The following is a 23628-nucleotide window of genomic DNA, read 5'->3' on the forward strand; positions in this document are numbered from 1 at the left end:
GAAAATGACCAAGTAGAGCTAGCACTTTTTTGAAAGATGCACATTTGAAGTAAGGCCAAGCTGTATACTCTATAACCCATAGTACACCCATCAATCATGCACCAAAATAAAGGGAATTAAAGGTTCTTTTAATTATACTTAAGATATACAAGGTCTTTTTTAAATAGCCAGTATAACCAGTGAGGAAAGCCGGGGAAATTCTTTTCTTTAAAATCTTAACCCTATGCAAAATACGCAACTGTAGAGCGCCACCTTAAGTCAAATGTATATCCACCCCACCCCAACCCCTCGATTGTTTCGTTTGACTAATGAATCCTCTGTTTTTTTTACTATTTTTAAAATAATTTATAATGTTACCATGAAAAATCTGCAAACAACAGAATCCAGAGTTCATGTTTGTTTCGTGATATACAAATTTTGAGGTTATGGTAATAATGGATTAAAAGAAAGAAATCGGAATATAATATTGATTCAGTAAATACACAAATTAATTTAATTCGTGAAATAGAAATATTAATTGAAACTGTTAGTAAACAAACAAACAAACAAACAAAAAAAAAAAAAAAAAAAAAATACTGGGTCCTTTTCCCTGACGGTAAGTCCTTTACGCGAAAAGAACACATTTTATCATTTAATCTTGAAAATATATATTAAATGCTATATACAGTGAGTTCAGACACATTTTAATTTCATTCGTGAAATAGAAATATTGATCAAAACTGTTAATAAATATGTAGAGTCCATTTTGCAGACGGTAAGTCTTTATCGTAAAAAGAACCTGTTTAGCGAGAAGGACCCATTTTGAACCGTTATATTAAGAAAGATCTATTTGAGACTACGTAAAATGGGATACTTCACACAATAATGTAATTTGTGAAATAAAAATATTGATTGATACTGTTTGCAAAAGTGTACTTCGTTCTTTTCACAGACGATAATCATTTTCGCGAAAAGACACGTCTAGCGAAAAAAAGCCCATTTTTAACACTTTATGTTAATACAGATATATTAAATGCTATGGGTGAAATGAGTTGCTACACAAACTAATTTCGTTTGCGAAATAAAAATATTGACTAAAACTGTTAGTAAAAAGCAACCTCGGTCCTTTTCGCAGACGGCAAGTCTTGTTCGCGACAGGACCAGACCTATTCGCCGCCTATCTGGCTATTGCGCCTGGTTGCAAATTTCAGCCAATCAAATGCACTATTTATTTTACTTCGCTTATAGCCGAGTTTTAACAGGAAGGGTTTCTGAGTCAACATCACCCCTGTATTATTACCTGTTTTGAGCTAGTTTCCTTTTCACTTATATAAATATCGCGAATCTGTTAAACACACAATATCACGGGCTTGTTTGTTAGAGTAGCAGGATGAGTTTCTTCGCGAAAGTTTTCGGCTCAGGAAAGTCAAAAGATGGAAAAGGACCTACTCCCCAGGAAGCCATTCAACGGCTAAGAGAAATTGAAGAGATGCTGAACAAAAAGTCAGAATTCTTGGAGAAGAAAGTAGACCAGGAATTAACAATTGCCAAAAAGAATGGGACAAAGAATAAGAGGGGTAATGTTGAATTAAATATAAAGCAAAGGTTCATTGTAGGAATGCTAGGCTGATTTATTGAAAGTAAAACAATGGAACGCCAAAATGTATGCCGTATTGGCCTACCCTCCGGACAGATTGTATCCCCACTTACGATTTTGAAAACGAATGGCATCAAGGATAAAATAAATAAGCAAAACATAGTCATGTCATTCATCAATCGATAATTTCTAACCCGATTGTCGCCAGGGGGGTCTCAAACAGTCGGCTCAAAATTTCTCAATCTGCTATAGTCGGAATATACTTTCCCGTTTGTTGTTACTCCCCTACCGATTTCAATAACGGAAATCTTTAATGTAATAAAAAGTTAACAGAGCTTAGTCAATTGATTCGTTGATTTATAATTTCTAACCTGATTGTGACCAGATCGGCCTTGACACTAGCATCCTCAGCACCTTTTAGCTTACATATTGTGTGTGTGTGTGATTTAGATTTTTAACGTAGCTTTAAAAAATTTTCAGTCATATTGCTACGGTGTCTGCAGTGTGACAGTTTATAGTGATGTCCAGCACTGGGGCATCATGCCGCAGACATGTAGCATGATGTCCCACCCAGTCGCATTATCCTGACACCAGGCCGACCAGTCCTGACACTGACCTCTTAATGCTGAGCGCCAAGCAAGGCAGCTGTTAGTGTTAGTACCATTTTTGTAAGTCGTTGGTATGACTCTGCCGGGGATCGAAGCCGCAACCTCCCACATCTGAGGCAGATGCACTTTCCATGCTAACACAAAGCCATATTGCGTACACTATGGGTGAGTCCCTTTTCATCAAACATTGTGACCTATTCATAGTATTCAGTAACTGAAGGATATTTCCATAAATTATGATAATGTTGAGAGTTTAGAGTTATATCTCTTTTCACGCATGAACATAGAAATTACACCGCTTGTTAAATCCACAGTGAAAGGCAAATTTGTAGATGTCATTCCTTTCCTTTGTTTGATTTGACATTGTAAATATCCAGGGCTCAAAATTAGCGGTAGGCCGCTAGCCCGAGGCTAGCAGATTTCCTGTCGGACTAGTAAATTTCATAATGTTAATAGTCTAATGGGCTAGTAAGTTTCGATTATCAATAGTCAGCGTTAGTTTAAGCCATTCCCTAATAAAGACCTGACTTAGCAGATGTTCTGTAGAATCAAAGCAGTGGCCATTGTAAACACAGTCATAAAATATTAGCATGAGAAGATGAAGTCTGCCTCGGAAAGGTGCGTTTCTATAAGAAACCATCTGATTTTGTGCATTTCACTTAACAGCGCAAATTATGGTCATGTCATTAACAACAGAAGTTTGGTAATTGATCCTAATTAATCTGATAATGAATTAAATGAAAAATGACGTATCACACTTTGTTTACTCGACCACACTAACAAACTACAAAGCGGTATACCACACAAAAGAACATGGCAAAAACTATTCAAAGAAATTAGTTTGCGCATTTTTTTGTTTAAGGTTAGTTGTTTTTTTTTGTTTCGCTACCCAAACGCTCCAACAGTCACAAACAGGAAACTACATAATTTACATTTCCATCGAAATAATTATAAGAATTAGATCAATTTATTACAATTATGTTATTGACACATCCTTTCCATACAACTACTTTTTCTATGATGATAAGAACAGTTTTTATATTTTTCCCTTACAAGAATGAACAAATATTTGAATACACATGGAGATATCCAAGCAGAATTCCGTACATATGTTGGGAATTAAAATCTCTGAGCATGAGCATCTAAGATTTGAAAATTTTCCACCTTTTTATTAATTTCAACAATACAATGAGGTTCGATTAATTAGGAACAATTACCAAACTTACGACATATGATACAGTAATTGGAGCTGTTAAATACAATGCACCTAGTGTCAGATGGCTTCGCTTGATGGGAACACACCTTTTCCAAGCCGAAACTAACACTATCTTCTGATGCTAGTATTTTATAACAGTGTTTACAATAGCCACTGCTTTGATCATGCAGAACATCTACTGAAGTTAAGTCTTTGTTAGGGAGAGGCCATTTAATTGTGGGAGGGGGCAAAGACACGTGTTTTGAAATGTGTTTCTTGCTCTGACTTTCTTATATAAAGGACACTGTGCCATTCCTTTTCTTGCTTTAAATAATTTGCGTCAGCTATACATGTACTATAACATCTCGTATTTCAAAACAAGGCACAATTCCTTATAAGACAGGCAAAATGTGGCATTTGGTAGAAGGTGTTCAGCCACCGGAAGAAAAGCAAAAGTAGAATGAGAATGATGAGGAATATTTGTTATGATAGGGAAAAGCGTAATGGAAAATTTCAGAAGACTTGGACAAAAGATAGGGAATGGCTGAATTATAATTAGGAAAGGAATGTCATGTGGTGTAACTGGTGTATGCAATTCGCAATAACAAACACAGAAAACATCCAGTTTTGTTGTGGGTCATTCAGACTTTAAAATCGAATTGGTAAACGTACATAAAAGCTGTGTGACATTGTTTTGTGAACACGGCTAGTAAAGATTTGTCAGGACTAGTAAATTTCTCAATATACTCGTCCTTCTGGCTACAAAGAAATTTGTGTTAAATTTGAGCTCTGATATCGGAAGCAAACGGCAGTATTTTCCTTCTATGTATGTATATGTTAGTCATGCATACACCCCTTCGCTGAAAATGGAATTATCCAGGAACTGGAAATGACTGGTAAGAATGGTTATCTTTTGCACTGAGAACTTCCGTGTTGGGGCACACCAGGGCATAATCAGGTTTGAAATTATAAATCAATAAATTAACTGACAAAGTTCTGTGCATCTTTTATGATTTTTTTAATCGGAATGGGGAAGTATATTTAAAACTATAGTCCTTCTGGCTACAAAAGAAATATGGTAAATTCTGATACATTCACACCATATTTGCACACATCAGTGCACTGTGACTTTATCCTTGTCTCTAGGCAGAACAGGGTGAGTCAGTGATTTAGAATTTTGCTACATTTCCCATTTGTGTGAGCTCAGTCCCATTTGTGTATTTAAGATAATATTTGCACAGTGGATAAAAACTGGATTAAATGATGCTGAGTTGATGCCCAAAATGCACATGAAGAATGTTGCTGGACGCAGTGAATTAAATCTCTGGAGATTTATGGCAGAAGTTGAGAACAGATTCCAAGAAGGGCAAGGTATGCCATATTTCCTACAATGTAAGACGTATCATATATTTATGTTTTAATGATATGTCTTACTTCCTAAATAACAGCCTTGTATAGCATGTTCCCAAGTTGACTGACAGGAGACAGGAAACCTTTTAGGAATACCTCATACATTTTGCATCCCATATTGATGCTTCCACAAATTTCAATCTCATTGGTTATACTTACTTTGCTGTCTTTATCCTAATGGAATCAAAGTCAGAGAGTAGCAGATGGTCACATTTTCATGTTCTAATAGCTGGTTGGAGCTTAAAAACGTCTATCTCTGCTTGTGTGAGAATCTGGATTTATTTGAAAAAAGACATCATTGAAAGTAATGTCTGCCTAAATCAACATGACTTTAATTTGTGGAAAAGCTTCATTAGGTGCTGCCAGTTGTGTGAGATATTCTTGAAAATAAGAATAATTGTTCTGATGTCAGTCAGCACTGGAACATGCTACACAAGACTATTATTTGGGCAGTAGCACCAAACATACATAACATGTGATATGTATAACATTGTAGGACTAGGTATACCACAGACTGGGCAGAGCATAGTGCCATTCTAAAACTGGCTCACTGACAATGAATGAACCTCAGATTTCTGTTATCAGCCTTCTGCTGATATCTCTTGTAAAAGACAAATAATGTAACCCCATAACTGATTTTCTTCTTGTCTCAGTACCAGCTCTACAATAGATTCTTGGAGACCAATGCTTATGATGTGACCTGCCTAGATTTCATTTCATTTATTACTTATCATCACTTTGTGGCATCACAAGACATTATGTTACTGTACCTGTAATGTTTCATCATACTTTATCACTAGTGTAGTGAATGCTTTACATCATATGTTATGGATATTTCAGTTGCATTGGCGGCACTGAAGAGGAAAAAGCGCTACGAGAAACAGCTTCAGCAGATTGATGGCACTTTGACAACAATAGAGTTCCAGCGAGAAGCTCTCGAGAATGCCAGCACCAACACAGAGGTCCTTAAGGCAATGGGATCGGCTGCTACTGCCCTGAAGTCTGCTCACAATAACATGTACATAACTCCTTTTATTAACAACATGCCTGTGAATGGCTTCATCATAAATATTAAGGTTTTGTTTTGACTGCTCATGAAAGTTACATTTTTCAGTTACTATATATTCATTTGACATTTTGGATTAATGCTACTATATATGCCTGAAGTACATGACCTGATGTCTCATACATTCTTATATCTTGTGATGGGCAGCATCAACATTGCTCTACTGTGCAGTGTTTTGGAAAGAATGTATCATTGCTGTTTTCAGCTAAAACTTTGGTGTACTTGTACTGTATGCGTAAACATGTACCATGGTAAGCAATGCTTTCCTGATTCATCTGCTTAATGATGATAATAATAATAATAATAATGAGGACTTTGTATAGCGCCTAATCTTTAGAAGCTCTAAGCACTTTACAGCATTAGACAACACCTATAAGATAAGAAAAACATAATATTATTACAAAAACAAACAATATGAAATTAGAAAAGCATTAAAAAATAAAAAACATGCTGAGAATATTTCAGGTAGGAAACATTATTAGGTCTTTAAGTTTGTTCTTGCAGTAGAAATAAGTGAATTTTGAGAGCTCTCTTGAATGTGATCACTGTGTCTTTGTGTAAGGAGGAGCTATCCTAATAACTTGACTGAAATGGGAGACACCGTATTTAGTGGAACCCAGTGTTAATGTTTTTAATAATTTCAGTAGTTATCCATTAACCACAACATATTCTTTGATAAACTTTACTGTTATGACAACATGGTTGTATTTGTATCTCTTCTGTATCTTTTTTATACCTTAAATAATGAAATTTGGCAAGAGTTTGCATTTTGTAAAGTACTAAGAGTAGGTGACTGACCTACATTTTTTATTTCACTAACCTAGGTTAAATTTTGTGTTTTTACTATTTGTGCTTGAATGATTATACTAGATTGTATACATCAGAATTAGTACTATGCTCATTCATAACCAAGACCTCCATTTTCGTTTTACTAGCTTAGGTTACATGTTTGCATTTAGTTCATGACAATGCAGTTTTTTTTTTATCAATTCATACTGGGTTAAATTTTGTGTTCGATCTTCATTTCCTGGGTACTGTTCATGCTAGAATTGTGAAGCTTATGCTGATAAGTGTTACGGTGTATTGTTTTTCCTAATCTGTTGAAGGTAGATCAGATATTTTTATTTTATGGAAGGTAAAGATGTCAAAATTTTAGAAAACGTTTTCTGGGTACCCTTCGATACTAATGAACTTTCACCTGGGGAACCGATCAAAGGAAAATGATAATAAATGTGAACCTGAACTGGATTGTTGTAAGTCCATAGATGTCAACCCCACAGTAGGTATAAGCATAATTGCTACTAATATGAGTGTCAAAAATGTGCAGTCTGAGCATAAAAAGAGTTATCTATATGTGACATGCCATAATTACAGAAAACTGTACGAAAAACATATTTTTGCTACTTGCGTGGATCTGCAGTTAGTTAAAATTCTTGGCACAAATTGGCCAACTATCTGGATTAGGATGAGAATACAGACACAAAACAAAATCATAACTCATTTAAACACAGCCTTCACTTTACATCACATGTTTAACTTTCACTGGAAAGTCGTAAAGTCAAGTCCACACATTCTGAATGCTGTATTATATATCTGTAGAATTCCTCTTTTAAATTTGTAAAGCACTATTGATTTTTCCTTTTCCTGATGCAACATATTCTTCAATTTAACAAAATTCCTCTCTAACATTTTTCAGTCATAGACATTGATGAGTCACATCAGTAATGTCTGTTTCAGTTAATATTTGGCACCATGTTTTTTCCAGTATAGACAATTTTGCTACTTTAGTGTTTATCAAACTAATAAATCTGTTACACAGTTTCAAATTCAAGAAACCCATGTTTTCTTAGAAACATGTCATGTACAATCACTATAAATAGAAAATAAGGAGACTGTTCGACAAACATAGCCAAATGGTCACATATGTAGAAAATATAAGACCAGTAGATGGAGGCCTTCAGTGGATCAATATCGCAAGAATCAAGCCTTGAACTTGTTCTGTGTCTCGCTTGCTCCTGACTTGGAAACATTTTTGTTGTTGTTTTGTTTTTACACAACTATATGGGTATCCTATAGATAATTTTATTACCTGGGTAATTATTAATAGGCAGGTACCTGAGTTACCGGGTACCCGTTGACATCTTTAATGAAAGGCATCTTATTATATTATAAATATCAATTAGTTTTAAAAACAGTTATGTTCATTTCAGTTAAAGCATACTATCCTCAGAGAAATGGCATATGTTGGTTTAAAAGAGTCCTGAAAATTGAAAAATATATCACATCATCCCAAACATTACATGGGATGGGTAATTTATTTAAAAGTAATAAATAAACAAAGTAGTTTTTATACCTTTGTTTTAGGGTTTAGTTTAGTAATATTTGGAGCAAATATTAAACCCCAAAAAATGAATCTATATTTTCAGGCTAAGTTCCCTTCTTTTTTTAACCAGCACTAAAGAAGAACCCATAATGATGAATGTTTCTGCTATATTACATTTTATTGAGATTTTAATTGTACTGTGAATCCAAGTAGCAGGATGTTTTATAACCATCTTGTAAATTTTGTTTGCATACATTTCCTTGTTTGTTTTAATTATAATGTTATTCCTTTCATATCTTGATGTTTCAGGCTGTCCTTTCCAACATGTTGCTATTAAATCTGCATTTCATATATTACAAAATTCTTTGAACCATATTTCCCAGCAGTAATGATTGAGAATGATGTAGCCTTACGTTCCTTACATCATTAGAGCCTTCCAGGTTGTGCAGTGAACACAAATTTGTCAGCAGGAGACATTTTTAACTTGATATACTTTAACTCAGTGCAGACTCATGTCACCAATATCCAATATTTTTGTCCTACTTTTAGGGATGTTGACAAGGTCCATGATTTGATGGATGATGTGGCTGAGCAACAAGAAATTGCACAAGAGATTTCTGATGCAATATCAAATCCAGTTGGTTTTGGACAAGATGTGGATGAGGTAATACATCTTGATGATTTCATGCCTACTGCAGTGTTCTTTCACTTTTACCAATTATATTAGGTTTTACTAGTAATAATAACACTCGGTTACCCAGCTAGAAACAAATAGATAGAAACTGACCTTTCAGGTCAGTTCTATGTTAAGGGAGCTCCATTTGATATTCCACTGATGGAAATAAATGAAAACATGGTAGAAAAATGTATCACCAGAGGAAAACATCAAATAATGTTTCAGTTGTTGATAAGAATTATCTTGTGATATAAACAGATGAAATTCATAATAATTTTATTCAGGTTATTTTGAGAAATATGTTTATGTTAGTAAAAGAAGACCAGGAATAACACTTTCTCTGGAGTAACTCTGTTCTTTCATCAGATCTTATGTAAATTAATATCACTTCAACGCTGCAACCACTCTGGTAGCCTAGTGGTTAGAGAGTCCGCTTTGGATGTGGGGTGTCATGGGTTCGATCCCTGGCCGCGTCATACCATAGACTTTTAAAAATGGTACTAACAGCTGCCTCGCTTGGCACTCAGCAGTAAGAGGTTAGTGTTAGGACTGGTCGGCCTGGTGTCAGGATAATGTGACTGGGTGGGACATCATGATACAGGTCTGTGACATGATTTCCCAGTGCTGGACATCACTGTAAACTGCCACACTGCAGACATTGTAGCAGTATGACTGAAAAGTTGTCAAAGCTACGTTAAAAATCCGAATCACACACACACACACACTCTCAACCCTGGAAGCCATCTGCATTTTCAGTACTTAAGTTTATCTGAGGGCTGTTGGAAGACTTCTTAATTTAAATATTGGTGGTGGAAGTTATGTTTGGACCAAGTCAGTTAAATTTTAAAGTACTTAGTCATTGATAAAGTACCAAGAAACACTCCCATCACAACCACCATTCAGTTCTGAAACAGTCCTGCACAATAGGCAAACCAGACTTTTCTATAAATTTATTGCAGCAGTTTATTTTAGGCCAAAAGACTTAAACAACATAATACTAATCTTTTACATTTACCTAAATTTAGCTAGATACAGAGGTGTGTCTACAGTAATGTTAATATTTGTCTTACCATTGCAGGCATGATGAGACATAGTAGTCAGAGGTCTCGCTAGGATTTCAAAAGTATAACTCCAGGACATCCTATTTCGGTAAAAATAGGAGGCCTACCAGCAAAAGTTGTAGTTCCCATATGCATATTGGGCATACCTGAAGTGGCTAAATGGCCAGATGAGAATAACCAGTGGTTGTCCTTGAGTTTAATTTTTCAAAATTCTTTATACCACTGACATATAAATCTTGTTTGTCCATTAGAGTGAGACTGAATTTTGTCAGTTCAAGCAAAGGCTGTATTCCAAAACACTAAGCTAGGCATCACGCACTTTCTTACATTTGACTACTGTTCCATCTGAACTATTAGTTCAAGCAACTTCAGCACTCTTCTGAATCTCATCACAATCTTTGTCAGTTTGTTGTTTAACTTGAAAATGCTTATCCAGAGTTGTGAACAACATTTTGTCCAAGTCTCCAAGTGTCTTGATTTTGAGGTCACACGCACTACTCATTCTGCTACACTAGGAAATGAAGACAATATGGAAAGCTAAGTTTGTTCATTTGATGTATTCTTATCATGACCAAATGTACATTTCTGGGTCTTTCTGTCTCTGAAATCAGCCATTGCCAAATCAGCACATTTTCCCACCACTCTGCAGCTAGTAAGAGTCTTTGAACTTGCCACCCAGCTATTGCATCATGTTCTTTTGATGTACTCTTATAATGACAACATGTACATCTGGGGGCCTTTCAGCCACTGAATTCTGTCATTGTAAATATCAGCACAGCTAAAATGGTCAATTGACTAACACACTCAGCTGGTGGTTGAAACAGGACCGGCAAATCCTATGAATTTACCATCTAGCTATTGTATGCTTACATAGGACTCTTGCATAATTGATTTTCTATGTCCCACATAAAAAAATTCATCAAAATATGCATTATAAGCTTTTCTGAGACCTCTCGTAGTTGCATTTCTGACAGCAGTATCAGCATCAATATTGTTCAAGTTTTCCAAGTCAGAAACAGTGGTTATACCGACAAGCACACATACATATGCAAGTTATTTTCATTCATGTCTGAGATCCGTACTTCTCACCCATATGACACAAATCTTGTTTTTTTTTGTAGTTTTTTTTGCTAACCTTTTCCTATATTGGATCATGTGCTAGGATGCAGCTGTTGTTGTATTCTGCTTGGCTTGATCAAACAAATGCAGAGAGTTTCAGAAATAAACCAAAATAGTTTTTGGAGGAGAGAAATACTTACAAAAAGTATTAGTATCACTCATGAATACCCCTGCTTTCATTGCCAAGAACAGGCTTTTGAACAGATATTGATAATAAATCCTGTCTGTTCTTTACACTTAATCTCAAGATCATCTATAGACCTAGTGCATGCTCTGAAGTGACATCCATATATAGATTGTGCCCTCTGCTTCAGTAGTAACTGATGATTTCACATGATTTGGCATGTAACTCTGGGTCATGGGGAGATCACTCTAACTGCCACTCAGGTGTGCAGATAACTAATGGCTTTTTAGCTAAAACATTTTAGCCTGGGAGGGCTGGATTTGCATGGTAGTAGAAGTTCTACCAAAGTAAAGTTTTCCATTTTTGTCAGATTTTAAATGCAGTGTTCCAAATTTTGTTGCATAGTGCATGTTTGTTTCAAGGTATATTGACTCTTTTATAATATGTGCATTTTAAATAAAAAAATTTAATATCATATTTATACACTTAGGATGATTTGCTGGCAGAACTGGAAGAACTAGAGCAAGAAGATCTGGATGAGAAACTGCTTAATGTGGGAGAGCCCATTGCAGAGCTTCCACCTGTTCCGACAGAGAGGCCATCTATTGCAAAGGCTAAAGGTACTACACTCTCATGGTCTGCTCTAGGACACACATTTGCATGATTTACCTTTATTTCTCAATATTGCAGCGAAAAATAAACCAAATGTACAGAAATGCACATCTTTCAATTTCTTACTTTAATTTCATCATTAAATTCCACCTGTGTTTTGAAATCATTTCCTTTTTTTTTTAATAGGGAGTGGGATTTCGCATCAGAATTTTCATTTAAAGATGTTGCAGGGTTTTTTGGTTGTGTTGCTTAAGAGTAAAGTTTTAAACTGGTAAATATAAAGTATCACAAAATACAGTGGGGAAATACATGCTTGGAAGATATATTAACAAGAAGTTCTAAATGGTGAGAATTAAAAGGTAAAGCTCTATAAATTCGGTACAGTGAATAAACATAAATGATGAAGGTAAACAATTTAAATCTGTGACTGCTTGGAATCCCTCTATTACAAAGGTTAAATGCACAACCAGTCTACACGTATCTATCTGGATGGCCGGCTTTTTTTTTGTCCATCAATCCATCCAAAATAATATGTTCTTTAATAGAGAATGAAATGTGTTCAAACTAAACTGTTAGATTCCTTGAAGCACTGTGATAATAAACAGAATTGCCTTAAAAACTGAGATGACTCATATAGTTGCTGACCTTCCACATTCCTGTACAAATTATGTGAGGAAGGGAATGTCTTAAGAAAGAGAAGATTCTATGGTGAATCATTTATTTGAAGTTATCGGTCACTGTAAATTTAAACATTTGTTCTAAGGATGTTTTTCTAATGACAGCATATGTTTAGCTGGTCAAGGTAGGCATTATCTTTATAATTGAAGTATATTTTTCATCTATGTAAGCATCGCTGGTTATATGTTGTGCTAAAGCAACGTATATTAATCATTTTCATAGTTTATGTTTTCATTCAAAATGAAGAAATGTGACCACATGTCAGCTGAAATAGGTAAAGTTTCAGTAGTATGGCAGGAACTATTTATCATGCAGTAGGTGTCAGGCTGTCACATGTATATTTAGCTCAGTGGAAAACCCAATTGGTTACTCAGCCAGTATGTAGATCCAGCAAACACCTTGAATTAGTGATTAGGAGTCACAACAAAGATAACATTAGGGTGTTGGAACCATAACAGATCAGTAAGTTCTTGGATTAGACTCATAGAAAAAGTCTCAAACGTTTGTCTTGGAAATAATGTTAAAATTGAAATGTCCTGAAACTTAAAGTGCATTATAAAACATTTTAAAAATACTTTAGGGTATTCCATTTCTTTTACAGTGTCCCAGTATATATGGTACATACTGTAACATTTTATTTTAATAAAAGAAAAATCAGGTATTTATAAAGGAGATAAGATAAATTAGACTTATGTCTCATTGGTTCACTGCAAGCTGTAAACTATTCCCTGTATTAATTAGATTTTGCTATTGTTTAACTGATGTTCTATTCACTGTTAACTCTGCTGTATTTTATTGTTGCACTTATTAAGTCTTAGTAGCATGTTACATCGCTAGCTTCTTGAGTTTTCACAATAATTATGTTGACTACAAACACTCACCATCAGTCCCCACAGGTTAACTGTACACTAAAAATATTTGTTATATAATCCTCTTTAGCATCATCTCGTTAACGCTTTGTATATGTCACATCTTAAAGTTATCACTGAGATTTAGACTCAACACCACTTGATAATCATCTTGTATTTTTAAACATTTAAGGCAATTTAGAATGGAATTTCCATGGGTCTGTGATGACATCAAATTTTAAAAGTGATACTGCAGAACTCTTTAGAAGAACTTTCTTGTTTCTCATACAAGGCCATTGGCCACGGTAAATTATATAATGAAGAAAATATACCATTGGTGTGGAAACACGAGTAGTTTCTAAGTCTATAGTATGGTGGTAAGTCAAACAATAACATACTTAATGAAGAAAATATACCATTGGTGTGGAAACACGAGTAGTTTCTAAGTCTATAGTATGGTGGTAATTAATACAGGGAATATAACTAATATACATAATTAGTTAGTAAAAAAAAATGTTGGCCTTAGCTTGAAGGCAAAATATAGCATGCTTTTATTCTAAATGTTGGCCTTAGCTTGAAGGCAAAATATAGCATGCTTTTATTCTAAATGTTGGCCTTAGCTTGAAGGCAAAATATAGCATGCTTTTATTCTGATTACCTCGTTGGATTTATTATAAAGCAAATTGCAAAATATTTCATAAGACTGGTATTCGTCATATTACTTCAGAAGAAACTTAAATCTTAATTTTGAGTAATTTTGGCATTATAATAAAAAATGGAATTTATCTTCAGTTTTTTCTACTGTCACATATATAACATAATCTGCATGCCCTATAGACTTTTATTGACTGAATGTAACTCTGAATAGAATGTTTTTCTATCCAAAAAGAGAACAACCATCTTATTTCCTTTTCTTCAGAATATAATTATTTTTTCGCATTTTGTAAGATTTGTATAATTCCAATAATTCTTTAAAGTCTTGAGAAAATGAATTGGATTTTTTTATCAACAGGTACTGTTTGGGTGCTTGATAATTAGCAGCACATAATAAATAGTTAAGGTCACTATGTCCACTACTTGTGACATCTTTATGATATTCAGTCCAAGTAATAAACTCAATGTAACTCATTTTTTTTACCCCCGACAATAGATGTGGTGGTATCAGGTAATATTCACATCTCTCCATTTGTACTTCCATCTGGCACACAATTTCCCCCAAGTATAACTATTCTATTTTTTTTAATGGATTGCAGTGAAACTGGTAATTAGATATCTCTTAACAATTGGGGTATCAAAAGGCCGTTTTACTTTTACTTTTGATGATTTGGTGCCATTTATTGTTGTGTAGTTGTGTCTGATAGAATATGGATAGAGCAGTTGTGTTTTGCTTGATTGCTGTCAGGGCTAGCTTGAAAATCTTTTCGTCACTACTACTAAATGGATGGTCATATCATCATGGGGTTTCACCAACACATTTATTATGATATCTAGTTGTTCAAATTGAAAGTAGCACAAGTCTTGAAAATTACATCATTACTGCTGGTGAATACGAATGTTTGATTTTCACCAAAAGACTTCTAATAATGTCAGGTTCGTTCTGAATGAAAATGGTGCTGATCTGACATCCAATATAGCCACCAGATTGTCCAGATTAAAAATCATGTTATTTATTACGGTACTCACGAATGTCACTGATGGTTTCACCACTCTGGAACTAAAAGAAAAGAAAAGGATGTATCTTGGATTTATGGAAATTCATTTTGGAGAGTGCAGCATCAATCTTTATGTGGAGTTTTGTCCATTATATTCTTGTCTCAGTCATTGAGTAGTGGCTGCCTGAGAGTTGGGTTTTTTAAGTGAGCAAATTGGACACTATTCCTATAGTTTAATTTTTCTTTCATTATATGTTTCGTACACAAGCCATCATTCCATCTTAGGTAAGCATTACTTAAGTCAGGCATTAGAAGCAAAAACAATTCTCAGTCAAATGGCACTTGTAACCTAATTATAAATGGTAATCAACATCTTATGTCAAATCGACACATCACAGCAGTTAGATTCTGCTGTCAGAAATTGTACTGTAAAAACTTTGGTTTTCAGGGGATGTGAAGCTTGTAATTTGCCATTTGCAGTACCAAATACTGCAAGCTGAAATTACTTGGATGGAACCACAGTTAAACTAATTATTGAACTTTTTTTCTCTAGCTAAACCAGTTGAAGATGATGATGACCTTAAGGAATTGGAGGCATGGGCCAGTTAGATGCATGTAACAGAGGAGGTATACCTAACCGAGTTAACGATTTCAAATGTGATACACGTCCATAGCTATCAACAAATTGGCGTTCATCTTCATTAATTTGTGACATAGGTGTATGTTTTAGACATCAGTAAATAAAGCAGAGAATTAATCTTTTAGTAAATTGCATTTGTTGTGTACAATTAAAAACATAACATTCAGCCCAGTTTCACGGAACCCTTCCAATTCCATGATATTTGTAACTGAAGAACAGTCAGTAATATTATTCGTCTTGTTTATATAACTTATTTACACCTATTTAAGGTTAAACCTATTTGAGGGTCATATCTTCTTGGAAAATATGAAATAGAACATAAGTCATTTTTTCCCCAGTTATAACCACTGGCTGATTAAATGCTTTGTTTTAAACCATAAAAAAAAACAACGTACTTGTTGTTAATCTATACAGATAAATGAATCAAAGGTAAAAAGAGATTTAAAACATTTCTTTTGCATTTTGATGTAATAATTGCAGCAATTGGTTTAGTTGATGCAAATGACTAACTCACCATTGTTCATGTATATCAGGAGAACTTTCAGTGTACAAATTATGACAATGCAACTACTAGAAAAAAGAATACTAACAGTACGATTTCTTATTTGCTTTTTGATGAGACTGTAGCCATTGATTTTATTTACTAGCCAATCTTGTATTGTACCTGGAAAATTTGAAAAAGTGATGTGCCAGTGTTTCAGTCATGTTTGTCTTTGCTTAGGACTTCATAATAAAATGTTAGTGGAGATCAAACAATTATTGTTTGACATATTCTTGTTATTCCTATACTTGTTATGTCTGTGCTTAATTAAGCTATTTATTTGGTGTATAATGCAAACAAGGTAATGTTAATGTTTTGCACTCTCATTTTTCATCTCAAGCCCAAAAATAATTCACCATTTTGCTTTTGCTTATCTTACTGTAATAGTGCTCAGGGGGTATTTTATTAAAACTTTTACACTACTTTTCCTGTTGTTTTTGAGGTTTTGTTTCCCCTACCACATGTATGGAAGTGACCTGTAGTATTACACACATCTTTGTCCTGTCCCTTTGCAAATTTTATTTCCACTGTGTGACGTTTTAAAGGCATAATGGATCGAAACCAGATTTGGTATCCTATATGCTTTACATTAAAAAGATTAAGGTTGAGTCAGATTTTCGAAATTATCCAACAAAATTAATAACGTTATGTCCTCTGTTTCACTTAAACATTGCCCTCATTTTACATCAGATTAGCTTGTGAGCATCCGTGTCATAATAAAACATACCATATGTACATATAAGACGATTCAAATTACAAACTGCTGAGACCCAGAACTGTCATTGCTTAATGCTTCAGCACATCACGGTCTTTGCAGCTTGTTTGGAGTCATCCATTGTAGATACAACAGACCATGATCTGCTGCAACATCATCGAACAGCAGAACAAAGTCTTTGTTGTTTACAGTTGGACACAACTTTGAAGCATTTATATATGGTATTATGTGTTTCTTATGCTAATTAAGTTTACTATATGAGTAACTTGATTTTATGATCTGTGTAAATAAATATTTACCAAAGGTAAAATCTTCATGAAGAATACACTTAGAAGTGCTAATAGACATAACAGGGTTGTTGTTTTCAAAAGTTTTTGATTCACTAATTTGGCATGGATAAGAGGAAATATTGGATAAATCCCATGATGAAACATTTTATTTCCTCTAAAGACAGAAGAGTATATTTTCATGGTACTGTAATAATCCAAAATATCCAAATTTATGATGAAGCTGGTATTAAATGTTATAATCCACTATGCAGCAAAGTATCTCTACTGCAGTTAAGAAAGCTACATGATGGTTGATATTAATCAAGCTTGTTTTTTTTATTATTATCCATAATGCTCAGTCAAGCATGATGTAAAAGAAATATTGCAAAAAGAATATCCTTTTAATTTCATTCTGTCTTAGCTTGATTATTTTAAGTAAATACTTATAATTCTTTTGAATTTTTATGTGACAGACATGTAATGTTAGCATAAATTGTTGCTTCTCTGTGGTTCAGAATACACATCATGACAGTTACTCGTGTAGAAATTTAATTTCCCTATTTGTTGCCCAACATGGTTAAGAAATAAAAATTGATCTATCTTAATTTCTTGTTTTCATGTGGTTTGTAATGTTGGTAATATTGAGTGCAGTTATGTGAGTGTGAACTAATGTATATAAATATAAATTATACATATATATGTGCTCCATCAATTAAGTATTTGTTTTTCAACTGATTAATAAATTAATCATCATTGGAATCTGTGTTGTTTATTTTTAGCAAAGTCTGCCTATTTTTCCATCTGTCTGCCTATCCATGCAGGTGGTCTGAGTGCCTGAATGCACTTGCCTCTAATGATCACTGACAGGAGTGAAAGTGAAAGAAAGCCCTGTTTTTTTGCATTTCATTTTAGTTTTTTTTTTATGTAAAAAAAAATAGTTCCAGACTGTTACTATAGTGTTTGTGAGTTATGGCCAGAGAACACCTGGTGCACAGTACTGAGACAAGGACTAAAAATTTGCAGCAAATCCAGGGAAGAGCTAAGTTACTGGCCAACACACTTACCAGCATTTGATACTGGTGAGACATACCTTGGTATTTGCCCAATTGCTGATGCAAATGCCATATCGATCCTTTAATATTTGTAGTAATATTGAACAGTACACATGAACAATGGCCTGACCTGATGAAGACAATTCCCCAAAGAGAGTGCAGCGATAACCTTGTTGACTTAACAATTGCCAATCCTACCTGTAAGGAACAGTAGGAAATCTAGTTCTGCCTATTTCTGAGTGCTCAACCCCATCATCTGTAAGCAAAGCTTATAAGGTCAAGGCTTCATTGGATTTGGAAAACAAAGATAAGCAGCCATCCTTATATTTTCTTCCATTGTCAGAGCTTGTTGAGAAGTCTCTGATCACATGATTGTTACAGTATGGGACGCAATCAATTCCAGGGCTTTTCAGACAGGCTGTTACCAGCATTATTCTGTCCGTGCTGTTATCGCACTCATTCACTGACATTCAGAAATGAGGTGCTTGTCCTTGGGCAGAAACATTGCTGAAGTCAACATTACCAAGCATCTGTTTTACATGGTGAACAAAAATGTCTTGCAGGCCAACTCTACTTTTTTGCAAAAACATCATTGCCACTTCCTCAATACTACATTTTACTTTGCTAATGATTTTTATTCCCACCAAAACACAGGTAATGATCATGTGTGGGCATCCATGACTGCATTGCCAAGGTGATGAACAGGGCCAAGCATCACTGTGACTAACACCATGACAAATTCAACTAACCTCAATCTTCTGAGACATCTGCTTGTGCTTATCTGCTGGAAAGTCACACTGTACCCTGAATCTGTGGTCAGCAACCTTTGGCACACTTTTGCTATATGGTGTGGAAAATCGATGAAATGCAAGCAAGCATCACAGGAACTACTTCAGCTGGCCCTAGTGCCTCCTTTCAGGCAGGACCAGGCTGAGTCATAATGAAGAGATGATTGCCATCATAATGATAGAGGCCAAATAATGCTTAAAGCCAACAGTTTTATACTTAATCCAAATTTCACTCAGCAACAGACCTTTTAGTTCTGGAGGCAGTTTAACACAGGACAGGATACAAGGTTATGCCTTCCTTGAACCTCCTAACACCAGACGTTGACTTGTCACTTCTACCTCCTGCAGACTGATTTCCAGTGCGCACCCAACTCCATAATTTTTTAACTATATGGATCAGATTATTTTCTGAGAACGAATGGGTGACCCAAGTTGTTTGGAAGGTCTTAAGATTTCTATTTTTAAACTCCCTCCCCATTTCGATTTTCTTTTCCATGATGGACTTGTAATCTGAGCCGGTGAAGGTAGTAATTTTACATAAAGATATCTGGTTATGCATAGAGTAGGCAATGGATAATATTTGCAATCTGACCTCTCCATGGTTTTACTTTAGACCGTTTCTGGTACCCAAGACTAGTGAGAATCTCAGACCAGTCTTAGACCTCTGATGACCCAATAACTAGATGCCACACCGAAGTTGAAAATGGAGGCCCCATGATCAAATGTTTGGTAAAAAGGAACAAGTATGCAATCAGTTTAGACTTTACTGACGCATACTTTTATGTCTCTGTACACACATACTTATGCAAGTTCATTTGGCTTTGATTATTAGGAACCATTTGCCAATTTGTACCCTGACATTTATCCTCGATGTCAACCCATGAGTTTTCACCAAGACCATAAACTTTTATCCCAATTCTGGTCCACTTCATCAGCAGCTGCTGCAGTAGTATATTTTGATGATCAATGTCTGCTCAATTAGACCTCTCTCCATCCCAGTATTTTGGTCACTTGGACATGGAAGCCTTTACCAACATCAGTCTTATTTATTTCTCATTTGCCTAAGGCACAGATTATCAAGTTTACAGTCAGTTTCCACCAGGGAGTGGATCGCTAAGAGTTTTAGTAACTCCTCAGACCACTCAACATGACAGCTTTGATATTTATCAACCTTAGATTTCATGTTAAGACTGGGAGGACTAGCCTGTAGAGTTTTAATTTCATATGGTGACCAAAACACATCCAACAGAGAGATGATTGTACACCTACAATAATGTTTACTGCATACTGTAAACTATAATTAGTTTAGGTTTTCATATCTTCTAACTTTATTCAAGATAGGAATTTACAGATATTGAAATATGCATGCTCTGGTCATTAATTTTACTAAACGTGCTGATTTTATTTTTTTCTGTTAAATACTTTAAATCCATAAAGTCGGAACAACAGTCTCAAGTCCTGTCAAAATCATAATAATTGTAAGAATGTTCATTTCCAGACCCATTGTTTACGAAGCCTTTGTACATTAAGAAGCTTCTTGCTATCTTTATTAATTACATAGTAAGAGGAGGAGACTTTTATGCATGAATGATGTGTGCAGCAAAATGTAGAAAGTGCACATGAAATTGTCCCTACCCTACACTTCCCCGGCATATCAAAGGACATGTTTAGTACTTAATTAATATACATTATGATTGTACATCTCTTTGGTCTCCTTGTATCCGAATCATACATTATGGTCCTGGGCAGGTTTGTAATCAAATCATCCATAATAGTGGGTGGGGAAACTGTAATAATAGTTTCCGTAAGGCCAATGCTGTGTTTGCTATTAGTTTCGTGCGATGACGTTACTTCTGAAGCTTTTCCAATAATAACGACCCTTAACTCTATATATGTAGGTTAGTGAAATTAGTTTCTTACATATGTATTCAGGAAATATTTAAATGACAAAAATACAAAAACTGAATTCGCCTTAACCAATCCTAGTACTCTATGTAATAAAGAATCAGGTGGCTGTGAGAAGCTTTCGAAAGAATAACGCTGCAAGGAAGAACATGGCAAATTGCTGGTGAACTTAATATGAGCAGCTCAGATGGTGAACAGACAAGTTTCAGGAGCATTCTTTCGCGAAAACAAAGCTTCCTACAAAAAAATGAAGGAGGGTGATTCCGACAAATATTTTTTCAGACAAAGTGGAGGGTGAATAGACCAGTTTCTAGAGCAGTTATTTCATGAAAATAAAGTTTCATATGAAAATCAACAGACAAGAGTATAACCGGGTTAGCTTATTTTTGTCTCTGATGTCCTCGTTTGCTTTCTCTGCTGATGCCATGTGTGTAAAAAAACGCGACCAGGTGGCGTAATTAAATCATTATTATGGATATAATAGTGAGCGATTCTATGCCAGCGATGGAATCTCGCACAGCTACATTAGCTCGACAGCGACTAGAGGCAATTAACAAATATCTTTCCGTCCTTGATTCTGTTAAGAAACAACTGCAAGCTCGTCAGGAGTCTCATGTGGAATTTGCAGAAGGTGCAGAACAGTTATTTAAACCAGTTACAAAGGCTACCGAAGGAGTCACAAAGGATATTAAAGGTCTTCTTCCCACGTTGGAGCAAACCGCTATGTCAACTGTGAAAATCGCGGCGGAAAGAATTAAAAAAAAAAGGATTCTACGCGAGCTTCCAGCTGAAATAACTGCTGCTCAACCACAAAAACAAGCAAGAAATACTTGATAATATTGACCAGTTTCGTTTTGAAATAGTCGATATAAAAGATCTTATACCAGAACCAAAATCAGAACTAGAACAAGCAAGAGAAAACTGATCCGATTGATAACTTTACCGAAAAAGTATTAACCACATCAAAAGACTCAGCAGCATGAGAGATTTACCTGCATTTGCCGCGGCACGTTTTAGTTTTGAGAAAGATATTTTGAAATACTCGTATCATAATTATCCTCTAGGTCGTCACAACTGGTATTAATGGATATTTCGCATACACTACGATGTTGATCAGGTCCAGAATGATGATACAAGACATTTTGCATTTATTAATGGAGTAGATAACTATTTTTCAGGGTTACAACAAAAACGGAAACAACGACAAAACAACCACAATAACAACAAAAACAACAACAATCAGAGAAACAACAGCGACGACAAAAGCAAAAACAACAGCAACCACCACCATCACAACAACGACCACCACAACAATAACAATCACAACAACCAGACAAAACAACAAGTAAGAAAAAAGAAGAATGGTATGAAGCAAGTTCTGTCTCCCCCGGTGCCACTGAAAGTGGTCTTATTACTCCATATCACAATAATATCCTTGCAGATGTTGATAGACTAGAAATTTCAATCAGTGGAAGACGAGCCGGCAATAATTCCCCAGAAATCTTTAATAAAGTACCTGCTATTTGTCAAAGATTATTCACAGGCGGTATCATGGACATTAATGTCTATCGGTCTCTCCTTGAGGAAATCGTTGATGATTACCACAGTGACTGATGCAATTAGATCAGTAACAAGCAAATAAGATGATCATACATAATGCTCAACGTGGACCTTTAATGGTCAGGGTGATAAATTTGCCATTCCAACATATAAGCCGATCTACGGAGATGGACTCAGTCATGTTGTTCAGGGTCTATTTAGAAGGATAGCCCCCAATGCAATACCGATTCCGAAGCAACTAGGAATGAAAGTTTTTGACGTTCGTGATAAAGGTATTGGTGCTGTTGGTGATGTTGCCAATAAAGTATTCACAGCAATCAAGTATAGACTAACAGATTAATGGACAGACCGCCACCAGTAAAACCGCAGCCAGTAAAATAACCCAGTACTGAAGTTATGCCTGCAAATGTCAGCAAGATAATACATCAAGATGCATATCAGAAACTAGCAGAGTTGGCTGGTGTACCTCTGTCAGAAAAAGAACAAAATATAGCTTCTGATCTAATAGCAGGGCGTGGTCTTCTTGTTAGACGATAACGAGTATAACTAATATTTAAACGTGTATCTGATTCAGCATTTGACATGGATGCACCAGTTCTAAAGGATGCGCGAGTATCAATACTATTCTTATGACGCACGAGAGCCAAATCAGACTGGACGAATCGAATTGCAAGTTCAGGATACAAATATATATTTATCAACCGCTGAAGCACTTTTTGAGGTAGAAGGTGAAATTTTAAAAACAGATTATACTGAATATTAAGCTGATGTTAGCGTTGGTTTTATTAATGATGGTGTTATGGCGTTATTAAACAGCGCTAAATACACGATTGACGGAAGAAACATTGAAATATGCCAGAACGACGTCGTCGTGGCCACGACGACATTGGGTCTAGCAAGATATTCCGATGATTATTCAAGATCGGCTGGTCCGTCAATGATGTTTATGAAGGATACTTCTGACCATCCTGACAACAGCAGTAAAACATAAGACGACCCAGAAACAATGCCAGAACTGCTGACGCTGATCTGGAATTCGACTTAGGATTCGCAGCGCTTCGATCAATGCTAAAGGATGGAAGCAGATTTTCATGTGCAATTCCACTGTCACATACATTTAGATTTTACAGAAATGTCAGAGAGGTTAATTTTGGAGCCAAGCACACAGTTGTACTTGTAAAAAAGGCTACCGACGATGATGCATCATGGC

The 23628-nt window shown here is 35.3% G+C and overlaps 1 protein-coding gene across 1 annotated transcript; it reads left to right on the top strand.

Annotated features, from left to right (window-relative positions):
* Positions 1-1211: 1211 nt before the first annotated feature.
* Positions 1212-17872, top strand: LOC149782771 (charged multivesicular body protein 4b-like). Its single transcript, XM_089934267.1, has 5 exons — positions 1212-1556; positions 5630-5807; positions 8728-8842; positions 11649-11778; positions 15502-17872. The coding sequence occupies exons 1-5, from the start codon at positions 1370-1372 to the stop codon at positions 15555-15557; spliced, it is 666 nt and encodes a 221-aa protein (XP_089790393.1). The 5' UTR covers positions 1212-1369; the 3' UTR covers positions 15558-17872.
* The last annotated feature ends 5756 nt before the right edge of the window (positions 17873-23628 follow it).

The sequence above is a fragment of the Sinohyriopsis cumingii genome, chromosome 15 (assembly GCF_028554795.1).
Source record: "Sinohyriopsis cumingii isolate HCF-2022 chromosome 15, ASM2855479v2, whole genome shotgun sequence".
Lineage (NCBI taxonomy): Eukaryota > Metazoa > Mollusca > Bivalvia > Unionida > Unionidae > Sinohyriopsis > Sinohyriopsis cumingii.